At 51.9% G+C, this 21,364-nt stretch overlaps 2 protein-coding genes across 4 annotated transcripts in view; one reads left to right on the top strand and one right to left on the bottom strand.

Annotated features, from left to right (window-relative positions):
• Nucleotides 1-1,983: 1,983 nt before the first annotated feature.
• Nucleotides 1,984-6,683, bottom strand: LOC138165225 (type III endosome membrane protein TEMP-like). 3 transcript variants are annotated; one of them, XM_069093340.1, is made up of 4 exons: nt 6,507-6,611; nt 4,009-4,136; nt 2,694-2,864; nt 1,984-2,389 (listed from the first exon to the last, which is right to left on the bottom strand). In XM_069093340.1, the coding sequence occupies exons 3-4, from the start codon at nt 2,710-2,712 to the stop codon at nt 2,067-2,069; spliced, it is 342 nt and encodes a 113-aa protein (XP_068949441.1). In that variant the 5' UTR covers nt 2,713-2,864; nt 4,009-4,136; nt 6,507-6,611; the 3' UTR covers nt 1,984-2,066. The 3 variants fall into 3 exon arrangements, with proteins under 3 accessions (XP_068949441.1, XP_068949442.1, XP_068949440.1); XM_069093341.1 differs by lacking the exon at nt 4,009-4,136 and having other exon boundaries at nt 6,555-6,683; XM_069093339.1 differs by lacking the exon at nt 4,009-4,136 and having other exon boundaries at nt 6,507-6,633.
• A 523-nt stretch (nt 6,684-7,206) lies between these two features.
• LOC138165229 (tyrosine-protein kinase receptor Tie-1-like) overlaps nt 7,207-21,364 on the top strand; it is a 32,862-nt gene continuing 18,704 nt past the window's right edge. Inside the window, exons 1-9 of the mRNA XM_069093346.1 lie at nt 7,207-7,828; nt 8,033-8,344; nt 8,438-8,548; nt 15,036-15,191; nt 15,488-15,619; nt 15,942-16,082; nt 16,725-16,853; nt 17,065-17,210; nt 18,386-18,530. Coding sequence (XP_068949447.1) covers nt 7,777-7,828; nt 8,033-8,344; nt 8,438-8,548; nt 15,036-15,191; nt 15,488-15,619; nt 15,942-16,082; nt 16,725-16,853; nt 17,065-17,210; nt 18,386-18,530 — 1,324 coding nt within the window. The 5' untranslated portion in view covers nt 7,207-7,776. The remainder of the gene's footprint in view (nt 7,829-8,032; nt 8,345-8,437; nt 8,549-15,035; nt 15,192-15,487; nt 15,620-15,941; nt 16,083-16,724; nt 16,854-17,064; nt 17,211-18,385; nt 18,531-21,364) is intronic.

Below are 21,364 nucleotides of genomic sequence, written 5' to 3'. Positions count from 1 at the left end.
CTGGTACACATCCTAGGCTTAGGAAGGGTAAATTTAGTGCCATGATCTCAGGTTCTACAGGGATAGTTTCCTGAGGGGAAGTTATCAAGAAGGACATTCTGAGAGGCCAGGCACAAATGATTCTGATAAGGAAAGCAGAGGAGCTCTCTGCAAAGCCCCATGAGCTCCTAAACTAAGCTGGCTTATGAAAGCCCAGGTACAGAGGATGGGAGCCAGTATTGGCACCTCAAGAGCCCATGACGTCCCTCAGCCCAGAGCAGATCCCCATGCTCCCCAGTCCTGGCTCAGGTGTTTCTAGGGCGATGGATGCCTAGAAGCCTTCCTGGGTTAGCAGGACTTCTGGGAGCTCACCTTCTACAAGAGTAGCCTTCAACAACACAGGCCACCTCCATGATGTGGCAGAGTTTGCCATGCTTTGGAGGAGAAAGTGAGGAGGGGTGGAGGATAAATCCTGCAGCATAGCTCACTCCTCTAAGAGGCGTGTCAGACTGAGGCTAGCCATGAAGGAATGGGCAGCACCACTCCCTGCTTTCTCAAAGTCTTGCAAGTTTCTCCTCATCTTTCAGACCCAGCACAAAGTGGGGCTCTTTCCACAGAAGCCTGAGCCAGCCCTGGAACCCATTCCACCTCCTCCATCCAGGGGGCAGGATCTTCCTGGCACTTTAAACCTGGGGTCTAAGACCTCCTGTGCCCATAGTTAGCCCCTCTATGGCCAGGTCCTAGCACTCAGAGTCCAGGGACATGATGTCCAGAAACACTCCTCCTCATATGTGGGCAGTGAGATGCCAGCTGCCTTTGCCCTCAGGCAACCATTAGACAGTTTATTGCTTCTTCTTTTTTTCTTTCACTCCTCAGGGGGGATGATGCCAACAGATGAAAGGGAAAATTTAGAACTTCCCAGCCCTACTTTTACTTCTGTTTTCTCTGCCAATTAGTTTGATTTGGGGCCTGAAATGTACCAAACAAAGTAACTCAGTGCTTGTCCCTGAATTCTATTCTATGGATTAAAAGCCGCTGTCAGACATCTTTGAAAGGCCTCCAAGAATGGGGAAGGTTTGGAGGACTGGTCCCCACTCTTTTAAACAGGAAGAAAGAGGTTAGAGTCTCCCAGCTCCAGACTAGGGAGCTGCTCTTTGAGTCCTGGGGAAATTCTAGGACATATCATAAAAGAGATGATTCATGAGTACTTAGAAAGGGATCATGACCAATAAAACCCAACCAGGGTTTCATCCAGAGTAGGGAGGGACAGATGAACCTCACTACCCTTTACCACAGATTCCTGAATCTCAGAGCTAGAAGACACCTCAGTGGCCAGCCAAGCCATGCCAAAAGAGGATTCCCACTACAACAATCCAGAACAGTGGCCATAACATAAGGTATCTAGATGGAGAGATCAGAGTTGGACTCTTGGCCAGTCATAGCAGAGCTGGAGTTCAGCAAGGTCCTCACAAGGATTTCACCTAAAGAGGCAGCATTGGACTTGAAGCCAAGAAGGCCTGGATTCCAATCCTGCCTCCAATACTTACTGGCCATATGACTACTTCAGTTTCCTCCTCTTTGAAATGAAAAGATTGGACTTGACTCCAAGGTCCCTTTCAGCTCTAAACTGACCATCCTATGATCCCTACATTATGAAACTCGTCATTCCAATGGGTCCTAGACTTCACTCTTTGGTGTCAGAGATCCCTCCCCATCCTTGTAGATGCTGGACCCAAAGAGCAGTGAAGTAGGAGGTCCACCATTCTCTGTGTCTCTGAAGAGAAGTGTTACCCTTCTTGCCAGGGCTAGGATAGGGAGAAAGGACGACTGACCCAAAGGGGGCACTACCCCCACACCATTCACACTTCCCTGCATCCACCATGCCTCCAACACTCCTACCCATACCATACTGCGCCAGAGTCTAGGGTGTCCACTCTGCCCATGCTTCCCTCAGACCCTCTGTGCCCTTCCACCCCCTTCAACCAGAGACAGGGCAGAGCGGTCTTTGCAGTCTTTAGGTCTGGGTTTATTGGGCATTCCTGAGAACAGTAAAGGGAAAAGAAGTGGCAGTGAAAAAGAGGCTGGGTTCAGAGGGAAAACTGGGCCTCACTGACTCCTGGCCTGGGTCCCTCAGCCTCTGGCTGGATGTAGTTGTCCTCAATGAAGCCGTCATCATCCTTATCATCATCATGGGGAAGACCAAAAGGAACGATCTTTCCTGATCCAGAGAGTGGGCGGTGCCCATAGCTGGCCCGGTGCTGGCGGCAGACATGGCATTTGGCAGCCAGCGCAATGAGAAGAGAGAGCAGCACGGCCGCGAGGATTACACCAACTAGAGCAGGCCAGGCCATGGTTGCAGTCCCAGCCCCTGCCTCTGGTTCGGCCGAGGTCATTGAGGTCTCTGGACTTACTGCAGAGACAAAAACACAAGCTGAGAAGCTTCTGCTAGAGGCACAACCAGTCCGGGGCTCTGGGGGCTGGGGCAACTGCCAAAAGGAAAAGTCACTGAGGGCATAGAAAGAAAGGCCTCTGAGAAAAGGCTGAGGGAGAAGAACAGGACAAGATGAAGGCCCTGGAGAGGAGATCTGCTCGCTCCCCTGTCCCTCTCAGATCTCATGCCCACTGCAGGATAGGGGGGGGGTAACCCCAGGAAGGAGAAATCAAGCCTGGCAAGTGGTGCCCACAGCTCCCTGCCACCCCATCACCGCACTCACTTGTGTTTGCTTCCGTCATGGTCCTGAGGCTGCCTCCTCCTTCCTTTACTACCAACCTCAAGGACCAGTCTTGGATCTTAGGAGACCACAGAGCTCAGGGTGCCTTTGACTCACAGCTGTGAAGGAGTCTCAGGAATCAGAGAGGAAAGTGACTCTCCAGGTCTGAAGAACCTAGGAAGGGAGGGAAGAAAAAGGTCTGTATAAGGCCCTGTCTGGAAGAGGAGGAGCCTCTCCCCAAACTCTCTGTCTGTCCTCATCCCCCAGGCTTCTCACCTCATCCTCAGCTGCTCAATCTCTCTCAGTACCCAACACACACACACACACACACACACACACACACACACACACACACACACAAACACACCTAACCAGGCAACAAATCTAGCTGCTTCTACCTCTTCACCTGTCTCCCCCTCTCTACTCACATGGTAATCACCCAGGTTCATTCAAATCCTTATGATTACCCAACTCCCCGTTGTGATCATACCCTCCCCATCATAGTAATTCCCAAACCCTAGCTGTCATCATTCAAATACCATTCTGTGTCCTCCTCTACCTAATCCCTTATTCCCACCCCACTCAACCCCACCCCTGACAACATCTACTCTAAGACTCTCTCCTCCCTTCATCTGCATCTCAGGTCACCACTGAGGCAGGCTGGTGGCTCAGTGGATAGAGTGCTGGGCCTAGAGTTGGGAAAACCTTAGTTCAGATCCGGCCTCAGACACTTAGCTGTGTATTCCTGGGCACACAGTAGGTGCATAATGCATGCTTGTTTCCTTCTTCTCCTTCCTTTCCAGACGCCTTCTACCACTATTCCCTGCTTCATCCATCTCATGTGAAGAGGTAGCCCTTCTCCTTGCCATGGTGAAATCTTCTATATACACAAGCCATCCCATCTTCTCTAGCAGATTGCCCTCTCTATCTTCCATCATCTTTCACTTATCTTCCATCTCTTCCTGCCTACTGGCTGTTTCTATATTGTGGACAAAAGCACCCATGACTCCTCCATCCTCCAAACACCCTCTTTGGATCCATCTACCCGTGCTAGTTATCATCCTGTAACCCTTCTCCCTCTTGTGGCTCCTCCCTTCTCTTCTTAAAGCTCTACACTTTAGTTCTTGACCCCATCATTCAACATAACTGCTCCCTCCAAAGTTACCAGTGATCTCTTAATAGCCAAATGTAAGGGCCCTTTCTTGAACCTCATCCTTCTTGACCTTGCTTGTAGCCTTTGGTACCAATGGTTGCCATCTTCTCCTTGTTACCCTCTTCTCTCTTTTAGGAGACTGCTCTTTCCTGGTTCTCCTCCTACCTGGCTGACTTTTCCTTCTGTCTTTTGCTGAATCTTCATCCCGGTCAATCAAGCACATTAACTGTTCGTGCTCCCCAAGGTTCTGCCCTGGAACTGATTCTGTCTCCTCCCAATAAACTTCACCATCTCTGTGTAGATGAATCACAGATTTATTTGTCCTCCCTCTTCCCTGACCTCCAGTCTCCCATCTCCAACTGCCTATTGGACATTTCAAACTCTATTATCTCATAGACATCTTAAGCTCAGTATGTTAAAAAATGAACTCATTATCTTCCCCCTTAGCCATCCCCACCCCTTCTAACTTCCCTATTACCACCAAGGACACCACCATCTTCCCAGTCACCCAGGATCAAAACCTAGGCACCATGCTTGACCCTTTTCTCACCCCCTATATCTAATCAGCTGGAAAGGCCTGTCAATTTTACCTCTGTAACATCTTGCCTTCTCTCCTCTGACACAGTCCCCACTCAGGTGCAGGTCCTTATCACCTCCCACGTGGACTACTAGAATAGCCTCCTGGTGGCTCTCCCTCCTCCAAGTCTCTCTCTACTCCACTCCACCCTCCACTGAGCTGTCCCATTGATCTCCTAAAGTGAAAGCCTGACCATCTTACCCCCACCCCACCCCACCACTCCATTCAGTCTATCCCAGTGGCTCCCTGCTACCTCCAGAATCAAGTACCAAATCCTAGTTAGTTTTTCGAGCCTTCTGTCACCCAATCCCTTCTTCCCTTCTCATTCCTCATATCCACCCCCTCCTCTTTGCTCCCGTGACACTGGCTGGCTTGCTCTTCTTCCTCCCTCCAACAGGCATTTTCATTGTTGTCCCCTATACCTGAAAATCTCTCCCTCCTCAGTGGTGCCTCCTTCTAGCTTTCCTGGGGTCCCAGACTTTCTCCAAGTATCAGATAAAATCCCATCCTCTATGATAGCCTGAACTATTCCCCTCAATGCTGGTGTCTTCCCTCTGCCCGTTACCTCCGATTTATCCTGCATACAGCTTGTCTGTACATAATTGTTGACATGTTTTTTCCTTCATTAGACTGAGCTTCTTGAGAGCAAGGACTGGGTTTAACCTTCTTTTGTATCCTGCTTAGTCGCACAGTGCCTGGCTCATAGTGGGTCCTTCATAAATGCTTGCTGACTGACTACAACAACAACCCCACAGGGCTGTTTCAAGATCAAAGGGGTTAATGGAGGCAAAGCACTTGACAAAGATCAAAGCACCATATTAAATGGTAGCTATCATTATCACTTCACTCTCCTTGCTTCCACAATTCTCCCTCTCCAATTCATCTCCACAGTGTTGACAAAATCCTCTTCCTAAGGCACAGATATAACTCTGCTATTCAAGAAATTTCAGTGGCTCCCTATTGCCTCTGAGGGGGGAAAATGGCATTTAAAGCCCTTTACAGGCTAGCTCTAGCCTGCTTTTACATGGTTACCCCACATCACTTTACCTTACAACTATGATGGTCTATTTGTTTTCTTAAACTCAAGTTTTCCACTTCCCACCTCTGAACCTTTATAGCAGCTGTCCCTCATGCCTGGTATGCCCTCCCTCCTCAGCTCTGCCTCTTAGGAAACCTTCCATCAGTGATTATCTCAGGTGCCACCTTCTACAGGAAGTCCTTCTTGATCCCCACCCCTCTCTTAGCACTCCCTCCCTCCTCTGGCCATCTGCTATTTCCCTATTTGTACCCCAAGTGGAATATAAGCTCCTCAGGCAGGGACTGCTTGTTCTTGTCATTGTAACCCCCACACCTAGTCTGTGGTAGAAGCCTGATAAAGGATTTTTTAGCATCAGAGCAGGGATGCCAGGGGAAGAATTGGGGAGATGAAGAGAGGAATGAAAATCCTAGCCATCCTGTCAGGAACACGGTTGTCATCCTCCTCCTCCTAAGTTCTGCGTCTTGGAGCCTTTGGTGGGGGCTTAACACACACACACACACACACACACACGAATCCCCAAAGCCTCTTGGAGGAATCTCCAAGACAACCTCTGGGCCCTGCCCTGGCCCACAACATGCCCTGCACACACACACAGAGACATGCTGAAGACACAACACAAAGGTGTCGTTCTGTAGGATGAAGGGGAAGACCCAGGAATCAGTAGGTGCCTGGAAAAGAGCTCAGGAGGAAGCCCTTTAGGGAGTGTCATTTCTAACTAGAGGAGCCTACAAATGTCAGTGCTGAGGGAGCCCCACCCGCCAGCGACAGAACCTGCACAGGGTGCCCCTTCGACCACCCCCACGCCCCCGCCGCCGACCAGAACATACACGCATGCACCAACCACCACAACCCACAAGGACACACACCGACGCCCCTCGAGTCACCACCAGGGTCATATACCCACTGACACCCAATCCAGTGATCACCCTAGGGACACGCACGGCCCCTCCCCCCCAGGGCGATAAACTAGCATGCACACACAAACACACACACCACCACCCAAGGACCCGCTCACTCCCAGGTGCACAATCAGGCTCTTCACACTACCTAAAGTCAGAGGACCCAGCTCTCCTGCCCTCCGCCGGACAGCCGTACCTGCGGCTCCTGATCTAGACTTCCGGGGCCAACGGGCAGGGGCAGGGGCGTACCTGCCCCAAAGGGGCGTGGCCTACCTGGCCTGGGGACGGTTCTGTACCTGGCTCACGGGGGCGGGAGCAAAGCGGGGAGGGAGATACGTGGGCGGGGCGAACCTTCCCGTCCGTCCTCCCCAAAGCTGCAACGGGCCAAGGTGGGAGGGGCCCACGCTGCCTGGGAGGGCGTGGGTGGGGCCTGAGGCAGTGGGCGGGGCCATGTTTGTTGGGAATTCCTGCAGACCTGGCTAGAAGGAAGTCGGATGCGTTCTGTTCCTTGGACCAGTGTTTAGTGACCACCTCCCGTGTTCGAGGCTTGTCGGTGTCCATGAGTGTGCAAGGGGAGGGGTATCTAGCAGCCTGAACCAGGGTGTGGACGTGGGAGGGACCCCTGAGCAGGGCTGCCGGAGTGGGCACATGATGGGGATGAGTGCGTCCTCCTTGGGAGAAGGTGGGAGGGGAGGTGGACTCTCCTACGTCTGCCCGCCCAGTCCAGACCCAGAACAATGGCCCTCCTCCTTTCCTTCTCCCTGCCCTAGCCCCTGCCCCTTTCCCTCCCCCTGAATGGTCGGAAGCCCAACCTGTTTCCTCCTTTTCCTGCCTAGGGGCTGGGAGGGGGCAGGGTGGCCAGCCAGAGGAGGAGAGGGAGGGGGCACTATGGTGCCCCCAGCCTTAGGGGGGGTTCCCCCCTAGTTGTCCTGACCAGCCTGGGAAATGAAGCCCCTTCCCTCGTGCCATGAGGACACCCAAGGCCCCTGAGAAAGGAAGGGAACCCCAGATCCTGAGCTTCCTGACCCTTCCTTCCCAACTTCCCTTTCCCCTCCCCTTCACACACACCACTACCTCCATCCCAGCCCCAGCTGCCTCATTTCCTCCTGGGGCCCTGTGAGGAGGACACACACACCAACCTAGACGCCAGCATCAAGCCTCATACACACTGACCCACAAACACTGATGGCAACACACCCATTGCCAGGTGGGGACACTCACTAATACACACACACCATCTATGCTCACACATACATTCTGACCAGGCCACACTGATGGGCAGGGACCTAGACCAACGCAGAAACTCACTCTGACCACAAGGGAACCAGACAGAGGCCCAGACACTTTCCAGAAACAAACTGTGGGGCCACAGCTGAGCAGCCCACAGGGAGGACCAGGCCTGACTCTATCCTTGGGCCATGGGCCAAGGAGGCCCCCTTCTCCTCCTCTTCCTTCTTAGCTCCCGAGTAGGTAAGTCTTGACCCCAGAGACAAGCCGCAAGGCTATTTTCTGTCCCCTCAGGCTCAGACCGGGCTGGGTTGTACTCCACCCTCACTAGAAGCTGAGGATGACATGGGGGTTAGTGGGGGTCATGGAGTCCTGGGTCCATCAGAGTCATCCAGTGGTCAGTTGGGGCCCTGGGTCAGGGGCTCAGTCTTCTATCTTGAACCATAGGGGCAGTTATGGACCTCACGCTGCTGGCAGACCTTCGCCTCACAGACCCACAACGCTTTTTTCTGACCTGTGTGTCTGGAGAGCCTGGGGCAGGGCGGGGCCTAGAGGTGTGGGACCCTCCGCTGCTTCTGGAGAAGGATGACCGCATTGTTCGGACCTTCCCACCTCGCCAGCCCCTACATTCTACAAGAAATGGATCTCGTCACATCACCCTTCGGGGTTTCTCCCAGCCCTCTGACCTCATCGGAGTGTTTTCCTGCATCGGCGGAGCCAGGCGCACACGTGTGATCTACGTCCACAACAGTCCTGGGGGTAAGCTGGGGCTGGGAGTGCAGAGTGGGACAAAATGGGGGGTCAGGGCTGACACTGGCCCTACCTGCCCCTGACCTCACCCTGGGCTCCCAGCCCACCTGCTCCCAGACAAGGTGACTCACACCGTGAATGTTGGAGACACAGCTGTGCTGTCTGCTCGAATCTGCACAGAAAAACAAGAAGATGTGATTTGGAAGAGTAATGGTGAGTGCCAGCCCTCCCCGCCCCCATGCACTGGTAGACACAAACACCGACACCCACGGCCACGTGCCACACCTTCTGTGTTGCCCAGAACATGCCCCCCTCCCCAGGCCTCTATTTCCCAGTTTGTAAAATGAGAAGGCTGGACTAGGCAATGTCTGCAGGCCCCACCACATTCTGGGATCCTACAAGAGGGGATCCTACAAGAGGGGCCCTTGAGCTGGAAGGGCAGAGGCCCAGGGCAGACCCACTCCATCACCAGCACTAACAGTTCCCTGCTTTCCCTCATTCTCACTCTGTGCCAGCCTGAATGACCCTCCTTACACAGGGAGCTGGTCAGACACTCCATGTTCAGTAGCTCATTATTGGCTAGAGTGATTTTGGATTCCTTGGCCTGGCATTCAAGGCTCTCCACAATTTGGCACCACTCGCCCTGTCCAGCTGTGTTCCCTCGGCTCCAGCCAAGCCAGAGAGAAGGCTCCATGAGGGCAGCATTCCCCATGCCTAGGCCCTTGCTCGGGTACATCTGGAGAACAGACAGTTGGTATTCCATCTGCCCCAGCGGGCTTTCCTGACCCCTGTCATTTGCAGGGTCCTGCACTGGGCACTGAGGGGAATAGGGAAGGGGTGAGGGGATACATCAGTGACTAAGATGCCCCTGTCTTCAGAGAGCTCATTTAATAGGAAGAAGGGCTCTGGACCCGATAACCATCTTCTGGAGAAGAGTGTGATGAGAGCTTAGCCAGGTGCTGAGATGGAGAGCTGCAGGATTTGTCAGGGGGGACAAGGAGTTTTAGGAATATTAACCTGGCCTCAGTGGAGCTGGGGCAACACGGAGGCCGGGAAAGGACACTCTGGTCTGGCATTTCTCCTCCCCAAGACTCCCTGCTAGTTCTTCTCTCCTCCTTTATTGACTGTACCCTCCTTCCTTCTCCTCCTTACTCCTGGCCCCCCAGTAGCGCACTGCCAACAGTCCCATTCTGGTGGGCCCCAGGCTCCACCTGCCTCACTGTTTTCTTGGGAGTCACCTCACCTCCCACCTCATCCTCCATCTCTCCTGGCATCTCATCTCAATTGCCACTGTCCTAATTGTCCTTCTCCTGATGGACTGTGCACACTCATGTGGGCACACACTCACACACACCACACACACTCACCACACATACCACACATTACACATACACGACACGCACACACTCACCACACATACACCACACACACACTCACCACACATACACCACATACTACACATACACCACACACACACACACACTCATTACACATACCACACACACACACCACACACACAGTCACACACACACACACACACACACACCCCAGAGGCCAAGAGGAAGGGCAGGAAGCCTTCTTGCCCCCATCACCACTTTAAGACTTCACTCTGCCACCATCTTTCCTTCTCTGAACCTTCTCCTCACCTCTCGCTGACCTCCAAAATGACCCCTCTTCCTCCAAGTGGGCGGCAGCCTCAGTCCATTAGCATCCTGATCCCACTCATCCTCATGGATGCCGGCTCCCTAGCAGTGATCCAGCCCGTCCATCTTGTGCCCTGGTTTCCCCGGCCCTCCCCCTCACTCTGACCATGAGCTGACATGCTGCGCCTTAGACCTCCCCATCACCTGGCACCATCGTATCAGTTCTGTAAGACTCTCTTCCTCTGCCACCAGCACTTCCTAAACTTAACCAGTTGTGTGGCTTTAGCCCTGGGTTCAAGGGCCAGCTCTGCCTCTTAGCATCTGTGCAACTTTGGGAAAGTCCCTTCACCTTTCGGAGCCTCCTGGCCTCACCTGCAAAGCAGAGATAATGAGAGCACAACCGTCTGCCTCATGGATCTGGCAAGAGGATTGTGTGACCAGAGGCATGACCCAGGCACCAGCTGTTGTTCTAGAGGCAGTGGAGTGCAGTGGTTAGGGAAGCCTGGGTTCAAACATTACCTCTGCCGCTTTCTGGCTCATGACTCTTAGCTGTTCTGCCTTCCCCTCAGTGCCCCAGGGGCGCTCTCCTGCATCTTCTCCCTGGCAATCCCCTCGACTAGCCATATCCCAGGTCTGGCCATCATCACCCTCCTCATCATCAGTGTTGCTTCCCTTGGGTTCCCAACACAACCCTCTCCTGAGCCCTGTCCACACACACATGTACACCCATCCACACCACCTGTATACACACCCACACCACGTGTGTGTACACCAAACACACACATATCATGCATGCGTACACATACTGCCACACACGTGTACATGTACACTAGATACACGTGTACGTATAACACAAACACACATCACACACATGTGCACACATCACATGTATGTAAACCAACCGTGCATATGCCACACGTAGTCACACTTGCAATACCCTATACATGTATACACATATACATGAACATATGCATACAAACATGCCACAAACATATGCATATACCCTATACACACATGCCCTTAGGGCAACTGAGTGATGTAGAAGATAGACTAGAGAGCCTAATACTCCTCTTCCTAAATTCAGTCTGGCTTCAGACACTAGCTGTGTGACCCTGGGCACTTCACCCTCTTTGCCTCAGTCTCTTCACCTGTAAAATGAGCTGGAGAAGGAAACGGCAAACCACTCCAGTATCTCTGCCAAGAAAACTCAAATGGGGTCACAAAGAGCTGAACATGCCTGAAACAATCAAACAACAACACACCCTATAAACACACACACACACACACCCCTCATTCTGTTCTCACTTCACTGTCTGAGCTGAAACCCATGTTTAGCTATTTCAGCCCTGCCCTTGAACTCACTCTCAGCCCAGAACCCAGTTCCTCAGGACCCATCCTCCAAATGCTCAGCCCTGAATGGCGCCCTCCCTTCACAGACCCTCTGCTCCTCCAGGGATACGTGGAGACACAGGCAGAGATAGCAAACCTTTTGGTAGGCCTGGGCTCTCTTGCCATGTGTCAGATTGGTCCTTTCCAGCTTCGTGTCCTCTGCATACTGGACAAGGGAGCCATCCACAAGTCATTCAAGTCACTGATAAAATGTTAACTAGCACAGGACCATGCACACATCTCCAGGGTGCTCCACTGGAGACTTCCTGCACCATCCTGACACAGAGCCCATAATAATATCTATTGTAATAATCACTACTCATTCATCTACCTAATGATGCGATCTTCCAGGCTCCTCCCTCCAGCTTGTCCATAAGGAGGCCATGGGAGACTCTGCCAAAGGGCTTGCTGAAATCCACATGTGCCATGCCCAGAGGTATCCCCTGCCCTGCTCCACCCTGCTGGAAAAGAACAGAAGGCCAGTCTGCTCTGTCTAGTTCTGGATCGATCCATAGCAGCTCATAGGGCACACTACTTCCCTTGAAGGCATGGAAGAAAGGGCCCAAGGACCTGGGAGATCCAAGCACATTTCTAGGCAAATGAGAAGGAGGCTTTAAAGAGACAAGAGCTGGAGATACAAAAAAGCAAAGGAACGAGAGCATGAGGAAGGGAGGGGATCAGGGCTCAGAGGAGGCCAAAGATAACCGAGGTGACATGGAGATCTGTGTGGTAGGAGGGTCAGTAGAGGACAGATTAGGATGGGGAGAAACTGCAGGCAGGGAGCCCAAGCAGTGGCTTAGTGCAGTAGTCCAGAAGTGAGGTGATGAGAAACAGTATCCGAGTTGTGGCTTTGGTGGAGGAGAGAAGGGGGCACTGGCCAGAAATGTTACAAACACAGGAGTAACAGTTTCAGATGTCTGTAGAATATCCAGTTTGAGATGCAGCTGGAGATGTAGGACTGGAGGTCGGAAGACAGGTAAAGGCTGGACAAATAAATCTAGGAGTCATCTGCATACAGATAATAATTGAATCTGTGGGAGCTGATGAGATCCCCAAGTGAGATAATATAGAGGGAGAAGAAAAGTGTTAAGGGGAGAACACAGATGGGGGCTTGAGGAAGGAGGGGAAGCTTAGTTAACTGGATTGCCAAGCAGCAGTGAAGGTTTGCCTAAAGTCGTGAATTATAGACCTGTACAGAGGGAAGTCAGCTGTCTTGTGACTTGATCAAGCAACTCAGAAACCCAGGAGTAGGGATGGATATCATCACTCTCTCCTACATCCTTGTCCTTTCCCTCCTCTCTGCTAATAATAACTAACATTTATATAGAATTTTACATGTACTATCTCATTGTATCCTCACAACATCCTTGAAAGAGAAGTGCTATTATTATCCCCATTTTACAGATGAGGAAACCGAGGCAAACAGCGTTCAGTGACTTGCCCAGGGTCACACAGCTAGTAAGTGTCAGAAGTCAGATTTGAACTCAGAAAGAGGAGTCTTCCTGACTCCAGGCCTGGTACTCTGTGCACGGTGGTGCCACCTAGCTACCCCACTTATTAGCCCTATGTAAATGTCTCCTGGGCACCCTAGATACAGACCTCCCTCCTAACTAGCTACTCCTCCCTTATCCTAGGGTGATGTGTTGGGGCCTCATCTCCCGTCGGAGACTATGGGCACTTCATGGGCTGACATCATGTCTTATGACCTCTGTGTCCACATCTCAGGTTCCACCACCCACTGTGGGACCATCTCCCATTCATGCTTTATAAAGCATGTTCCTCATGACAACCCTGTGTGGTCGGGAGTATTTGGGGTCCTCATTGGTCAGAGGGGGAAGATTAGAGGGAGGGGGGGCAGGAAAGCAGAAGAGAAAACCCAGTGTGTTACTAAAAAAAAGTGTCAGAGTAGGTAACAGGAACCACACAGGCTCAGGAATGGGAAAGGAAATGGGTAAGCTGAGCCAAAGGACAGCTTAGTTTTTCCAGGAGTGGAAAAAAATCTGGGACTGGGCATCATCTGGACTATGTTGGCTTCCCAGTGACCCGACAAAGCCAGGGCTGAAAGAGGCTGACGGAGCTCCCTGAAGAGCGAGCAGAGTGTCCCAAACAGCTGGGGGATGGGTCAGAGCAGGGGAAAGGGCAGCAGGCTGCTCTGTCAGACGGGAGGGCCTGTCAGCATCTGCTTGAGCCTCCCAGCCACCACGGAGGGAAGCAGGGCTAGATGTATCTATCCTCCTTGTATTCAGCCTCTAAGGGGACGCATGGTTACTGTGTAGCCTAGGAAGAATCCCCTCAGTATCTGCCTGCCATTTTGTCCTCAAGGATCCCCTGAGAGTAGGGAAGGCTCTGTTCCATTCCATTGACCAAGCCTTGGTAAGCGCTTCCAGTGTTGAGCCCAAGATAGGCTGTGGGCCAGTTTGGACAAGCCAGTCATGGCCCTGGTGGCAAAAGGCAGGGCTGCCTCTGAGCCCATTTAGGAGGGAGAAATCCTGGGGAGGGAAGCTAGGAACCCTGGGGGGCAGGGACAAGTCTGTCCCATCTGCCTCCAGGGTGCCCATTCCTAGCTCACATTTGTTTAGATGGGTAAAACTGCCCTGGGGCTCCCTCCTGCCCTTTCTCTGTGGCACACCTCTTTCCTCACTGACCTGAATGAGGAGCCTGACCCAGTCCCCACCCACCAGGCCCTGCAGTTCCATAGGTCTGGGTTCTGCCAGATGATCCTGGGGCCTACAATTCAATTGTCCCTTGATTCTTTCCCCCATGCTCTGACATGCTGGGACCTACCCCCTCACCTCCCACTGCATCTGATTCTTTCTCCAGAGCTGATCCTAGCAATCCCAAAGTCCATAGCGCCTACTCATCCTTCCTCATTCAGGCAAGGGTTCTGCCTCAGTCTTCCTGCCATTATCTGTTCTACTCCATGGGGGAGCTGGGGAAGCTGCCCTCACCACCACCCACACACTCATATATTCCTCAACAGAACACTATTCCTTTCTTCTTCTTCAGCATACCTTTAACAAGCCTTGACATCCAGACTTCTCTGCAGATCTCCAAGGAGGGGGAATTCGCTCCCTTTTGAGTCAGCCTGAGCCTCAGTGGACCTCCCTTTAGCCTCCCCCCATTACTCCTGGCTCTGCCCACTGAAAGGACCAGGTAGAGCAAGGCAAACCCCTCCCCCAGAAGACTGACCTTCAAATATTAGTCCCCTGAGACTTCAGAATAAACATGTCCATTTTCTTCAACCCAACTTCACTAGACTAAAAGGGAGACTAACTTGTCGAAACAACGCTGTGCTTGGGAGCCTCTCCTCGGGGACCCAGGATTCTCCAGGCCTGGTCAGCTCCTATGATGGGCAGGTCACATGGTTCCTATGCTGGACTACAATGTATCAAAAGGTAGTCCAGGCAGTCCCCCTGTTTCCTCCTTTGTGGATACTAGAGAATCTCCTTTTCAGAAGCAAAATAAACAGAACATCTAATTAGCCCAGGTCTCCTCCAAAACCCAGAGAAACCTCCTCCTGATCTGAGTGCTGAGATAGCCCAGGGTCTCAGGCAGAAAAGGACCTTACCTCAAAGCCTGGGCGTGGGCTGGCCAGAACAGAGAACAAAGATGGTGGTTCCTGACCCCACCCCCATCACCACCTTTCCCCTTTTTCTCCCCCTCCACAGGCTCCTACTTCTACACCCTGGACTGGCATGAGGCCCAGGATGGGAAATTCACATTGGAGTTTCCAAAACTGAGGGCTTCCGATGGGGGCATCTACAGTGCCACCTACTTGCAGGGCAACCCCCTGGCCAGTGCCTTCTTCAGGATCATTGTCAGAGGTCAGAGTTGGCATGAATGGGGCAGACTAGAGGAAGGATATGGGGTGGTGGTAGAGTGAGAAACATGGACTGAGCTATCCATGAAGCTGATGGGCACAGGCCTGGGGGAGGGAGAAAGGTGGGGGGTGGGGTGAGAAACATGAACTGGGCTATCCATGAAGTTGATGGGCACAGGCCTGGGTGAAGGAGGGAGGTGGGGGGAGGGGGGTTAGAGACATGGACTGGGCTATCCATGAAGCTGATGGGCACAGGCCAGGATGAGGAAGAAGGTCAGGCTAGTGATTTCTCTCCCCCAGGTTGCAGTGCAGGGCGATGGGGGCCAGGCTGTACAAGGGACTGTCCCAACTGCCTGCATGGTGGCATTTGCCATGACCAGAGTGGCGAGTGTGTGTGCCCCCCTGGCTTCACTGGCACCCGCTGCGAGCAGGGTAAGGGATCCATAGACCAAGATGGAGTAGGGCGACAGGATCCTGGAGGGCTGGTGGTACAGTGTGTTCAGGGTGGAGGCTGGAGAGGGGCCAAGGCTGAGGGCTACCTGGGCTTGGGGTAAAGGGAGGAAGAAAGGGTGGGCTGAGGGTAGGGGCTGTCATGTGACCCAGGGACCCAGGGAAAGGAGCAGGAGATCTGGGTCCCCTGGAGATACTGGGGAGGCCTTAGGACTCAGAGCCCCAGGAGATCCTAGGAGGATTCCTGGGACACAGGGTCTGAGGGTGGGGCGGGCAGACCCACCCATACACTCGCCTATCCCAGCCTGCAGAGAGGGCCGCTTTGGGCAAGGCTGTCAGCAGCAGTGTCCAGGTACATCCGGCTGCCGGGGCCTCACCTTCTGCCTCCCAGATCCCTATGGCTGCTCCTGTGGGTCTGGCTGGGGTGGTGGCCAATGCCAAGAAGGTAGGTACCTCCCGATTACACTGATGCTGCCTGATCCCCACAACTGCCTGAAGTCACCCCATCCCCCAGACTAGAGGAATTCCTCTTTCCCCTCCCCCTGTGCCCACTCCACCCTCACAGGCTACTGTGGGCCAGATGCTACAAAGGGCAGGACCAAAAAAGGCAAAAGCACAAAAACTGCCAGCCCTCATGGAGTTTACATTCTAATGGAGGGAGGTGGTATGCAGATAAAAAGGCAGATACAATATATTTTCAGAGAAGAAGGAAGGTCACCTTAAAGCGAAAGGCTCCTTAGCTGGAGGGAATGCAGGAAATCCTGCAGCAGAGATTGGATATATGCCTCCTGCCCTTCCACCTGTGCCCTTCCTGCCCCCCTGCCTGTGCCCTTCCTGCCCCCCCACCTGTGCCCCTTCTGCCCCCCCAGCCTGTGCTACCTCTCTCTTCTCCCAGCTTCTGTGCCCTCTGTCTGCCCCCCTCTTCCTCCTTACCCAGTATCCTTTCTGTTTCTTTAGCTAATGTCCCTGTGTCCCCTCTATACACCTTCCTGTACCCCCTCTGCCTTCCCAGCTTGTGCCCCCTCTGTCTACCCCCCAGCTGGTACCCCCTCTTCCTCCTTACCCAGTCTCCCTTCTGTTCCCTTAGCCTGTGCCCCCGGCTGGTTTGGGGCCTCCTGTGCCTTGCAGTGTCAATGCCAGAATGGAGGCACGTGTGACCGCTTCAGTGGCTGTGTCTGCCCCTCAGGATGGCATGGGGAGCACTGTGAGAAATCAGGTCTGGAAGAGTGGGGAAGGCCACCCAGGGGAGGGCCCTGGGGGAGGCACATGGGCCTGGTCCCAGACACGGCAATGGGGGTGGGGCCCAACCTGGCTCAACTGTAGGCAAGGAATCAGGGAGACCTTTGCAGCTCCTAGCCCATTTCCCTGTCCATGTGTCCTCAAGTGGATATTTATACACTTGAGCATCTCCATTCCAATGCCCCCAGACCGAATCCCAGAGATCGTGAACATGGCCTCAGAGTTGGACTTCAATGTGGGAGCCATGCCTGTGGTCAGCTGTGCAGCCACGGGGAACCCGCCCCCTGTACGGGGCAACATGGAGCTACGAAGACCTGATGGCACTGTCTTTATGGTCAGCACCTGTCCTGACCCCTCCAACTCTCCTCTGTGACCTTTCACCTCACACACCGTTTTCATGGTTGGTCCACCCTGATCCCATCCACTGACCTTCTGAACCCCTATTGATAGCCTGGGTCATGGAAAGAGCCTGGATAGGGCTCTGGAGGCAGGGACCTGGGTTCAAATACACCTCTGATGTCTACTGCGCATGTGACCTTGAACAAATCACTTCTTTTTCCTGGGCCTCAGTTACCTCTTCTGTAAAAGGAGAAAGTGGAAGCCAGTATCTTCTGGCTCTAGACTGATGATACCTGATGTCTTTATTATCCTTCTGGTCAGTCCACAGCTGGCCTCAGTGAGCACTTGGCCCTCAACCTAAGCCCCCATCCTAGCAAATGTCAGTGGTGCAAAGCTCCTTCCTCTTCTCTCTCTTTGTCTCTCTCTGTCTCTCTCTCTCCCCCTCTCCCTGTCTCTCTCCCTTCCTCCCTCCCCTCTCTGTCTCTCTGTCTCTCTCCCTCCCTCCCTCCCTCCCTCTCCTTTCTCTCTCTCTCTCTGTTTCTCTTTCTCTCTTGCGTGCGCGCGCGCACATACACACACACACACACATACTGCAGGGGGCTTCTTCCATTCTGTCCTTTATATGCAGGGTTTCAGGAGACTTTCACCACCCTCTGGGGAGGGAGGTGCTTCAGGCATGCGTGCATCACCATTTGACAGATGAAAGTACCTCAGAGGGCATGAGTGACTTGCCCAAGATTAATCATACACCTAGAAAGTGTCAGAAGTAAGATGGGGGGGGGGGGAGGGGAGGGGATGAGTGAGGTGCCCAAGATTAATCATACACCTAGAAAGTGTCAGAAGGGGGGGGGGGGGGGGGGGAAGGGGACAGGGCAGGTAGGTGGCGCAGTGAATAGAGCACGGGCCCTGGAGTCAGGAGGACCTGAGTTCAAATCTGGCCTCAGACACTTAACACTTACTAGCTGTATGACCTTGGGCAAGTCACTTAACCCCAATTGCCCTGCACTCCCCCCTCCAAAAAGAAAAAGATAAAGAAGTAGGTTTGGAATGTGGGTCTCCTAACCCTTCACTCTCCCTTGCTCCCTCTACATGAATATGGGGTGATATACACCTGTGTCCATGATGATCTCTATATATGCACTAACCAAGTTTCCCATTAACCATTCACAGCCATCGAAGGCCATCATGGAAGTGGACAAGACCACTTCTGAGTTCCAGGTGCCACCTGTGAGCGCCACAGACCACGGCCTATGGGAGTGTCGAGTGTCTACATCTGGTGGCCAAGACAGTAGGCACTTCAAGGTCAACATTAAAGGTTAGGAGACCCGGGAATATCTGGGGGATGAAAAGGGAGAATGAGATCAAGATGGCGGGGTGGCACCAGTAAGAGGCAGGGATGTGGTCAGGAAGCCCCTGAGAGTGGGATATGGTGGGATAAGAGAACCCAAGGGCATAAAGAGGAAGGCCCAGGGGAGATCAGATCAAGGACCTGAGGTGCCAGGGGACCTGGGATCTGACATCTGCCAGAACAGGGTCCTTCCCTGGCACTGCCACCCTCCTCTGTGACCAGCAAAGACATTGGAATGGTTTGCCATTTCCTTCTCCAGATCATTTTACAGATGAGGAAATGGAGGAAAACAGAGTAAAGTGACTTGCCCAGGGTCACACACCTACTAAGTGTCTCAAGCCAGATTTGAACTCAGGAAGAGGAGTCTTCCTTACTCCAGACCCAGCCTTCTGTGTACTGTGGTGCCACCTAGCCACCCAGAAGGGGCCTTAGAAACCATCCAGTCCAACCCCCTCATTTTCTATCTTTTCCACAAGAATAGTATACTTAGTCAAACATTCTTGATCTACCGGTTTAGTGACCTTAATCAGAAAAAAAAGAGAGAGAGAGAGGCGAGGTGAGTTGAGCGTGACCCGTCCTCAATGAAATTAGGCTGGTTCTTTGTGATTACTGTTTCCTTTTCTAGATATACATTAACTTCTCTAATAGCCATTCTAAAATGTTCTCAGGAGTCAAAGCTATATGACTCAATTTTCCTTTCCTGAAAATCAGGACATTTGTCCTTCTCCAGTATTGTGGTACCTCTCCTGTTCGTTATCTTCCAGGTGTCATTGAGAGTGCTCCCTAATCCCCTGCCAGTTCTTTCAGGACCCAAGGGTGTCCTTAATCTGGGCCAGGGGACTTGATTTCATCCAAGGCAGTCAGGTGCCCTCTTCCCATCTCCTGTCTCAGCCCATTAGTCACTTTTGTTCTGCACTTGCAATCTGAAGGTCTTTGTGCTTTGCAGAGAAAAGAGAAACAAAATTAGAGCTAAGCCATTCTGCCTTCTCTCTTTTGTCAGTGACTATCCCCTATACCTCCAGCATGCGTTCTATCCTTCATTGAACATATTTTCTCCATATACACAGATATTGCAATGAGTCTGTGATTTCCTTAATTCTGAAATCCTATCAGTCATTGTCCCAGTGATGTCCTTTTCTCTAGCTCTGCAGAGTTCTTCATTTGTTTGATTACAGAATCTGCTTTTGTCAAAAAAAAGAAAATGCCAGCAGATATCTGGATAATTGAAGTTCCTCATCACACCTCTAGCCTGCCTCCTTAGGCTTCTGATCGGTTTCCCAGATTCCTTATCTATTTCCTCTCTGTTTAGATAGTCTTTAGGCTATTAATTTATGTTTTGCCCTCCACTGACCTTCACCCAGATGTTCTTAACCATCTTTCTCCTTTTTGGTTCTGCATTTCCTTAGGTGACTGTTCCATTTTAGCATATAATTCTCTGTCCTCTTTTCTCTTTCCTGTGTCTTTTGAATAAGGTATAGCTGTCTGGTTCAACCAAGGGTTTCATACCACCACACCTCAGTGATACCAATAAGGTCAGACTTGATTCCTTGCATTCTCATATTCTTCTTGTGTCTTAAGTTCTGGCCCCACTCTACTGAAAATTCTGTTTTAGATACCACTAGTGCCACAGATGGGCAACTGGGTGGCTTAGTGAATAGAGTGCTGAGCCTGGAGTCAGGAAGACTCCTCTTCTGGAGTCAAATCCAGCCTCAGACACGTAGTAGCTATGTGACCCTGGGCAAGTCATTTGATTCTGTTTGCCTAAGTTGCTTCATCTGTAAAATGAGCCAGAGAAGGAAATGGCAAAGCACTCTAGTATCTTCACCAAGAAAACCCCAAAAGGGGTCACAAAGAGTCAGACAACTGGAAAACATAAGTGACCCAGATGGCACCAAGGCCAGTGGCCTTCATCAAGCCTCATCATCTGTAACCTCTGATAGGATGGCTATCCCTTCCTCCTGGACTCATTCATTCTCTCTCTCTCTCTCTCTCTCTCTCTCTCTCTCTCTCTCTCTCTCTGTCTCTCTTTCTCTGTCTGTCTCTCATCTTTCTATCTGCCTGACTTCTCTTCTTCCACCTCCTCTTCCTCTACCTGTCCTCCAACACACCACCAGCACACCACCCAAGGCTTTTATCTCTCACTTAACAACCTTATCTGCCTCAGGGCTTCCATTCTTATCTCTCTGAAGAGAATTCCCAGGTCTGGATCTATTCTTGACCTCGTCCCTTTGAAGGGCCACTCCTAGATCTCTCCTTGAATGTCCCTATATATGGAAGAGAGAACAAGCATTTATTAAGTGCCTACTATGTGCTTTCTAACCTTGCTTCTATCACTGCGCTAACAACTTTACAAATATCATCTCATTTGATCTTTGTAACATCTCTGGGAGATCGGTGGTATTATAGTTACATTTTATATTATAGTATAGTATAATATTGTATTGTATTGCATTATATTACATTACATTATAGTTACATTTTAGTTGAGGAAATTGAGACAGAAAAGAGGTTAAGTGACTTGCCCAGGGTCACACAGCTACTATGACACCTAGCTGCCTTATCTGGTACCTCAGACTCATCCTGCCCCAAACAACTCCCCATCTCCTTCCCAAAATTGTTCCTTTCCCCAAGTTCCTTCTCTCTGTCCAGGGCACCAGACTCATCCCTGTCGCTCACATCCTCCCTCCATCTTAGCAGTGGGCAGCTCCGGTTGGTTCTGTGCCCACAGTATCTCTTATAATCTGTCATGTGTTCTTTTAGTGTGTGTGTGTGTGTGTGTGTGTGTGTGTGTGTGTGTGTGT

This window comes from Petaurus breviceps, unplaced genomic scaffold (genome assembly GCF_028583685.1).
Source record: "Petaurus breviceps papuanus isolate PSGF00001 unplaced genomic scaffold, PetGlider_PUasm1.0 208, whole genome shotgun sequence".
NCBI classification, from domain to species: domain Eukaryota; kingdom Metazoa; phylum Chordata; class Mammalia; order Diprotodontia; family Petauridae; genus Petaurus; species Petaurus breviceps.
Note: the sequence above shows the minus strand (reverse complement) of the source record. Positions and strands in the feature narration are given on the sequence as shown.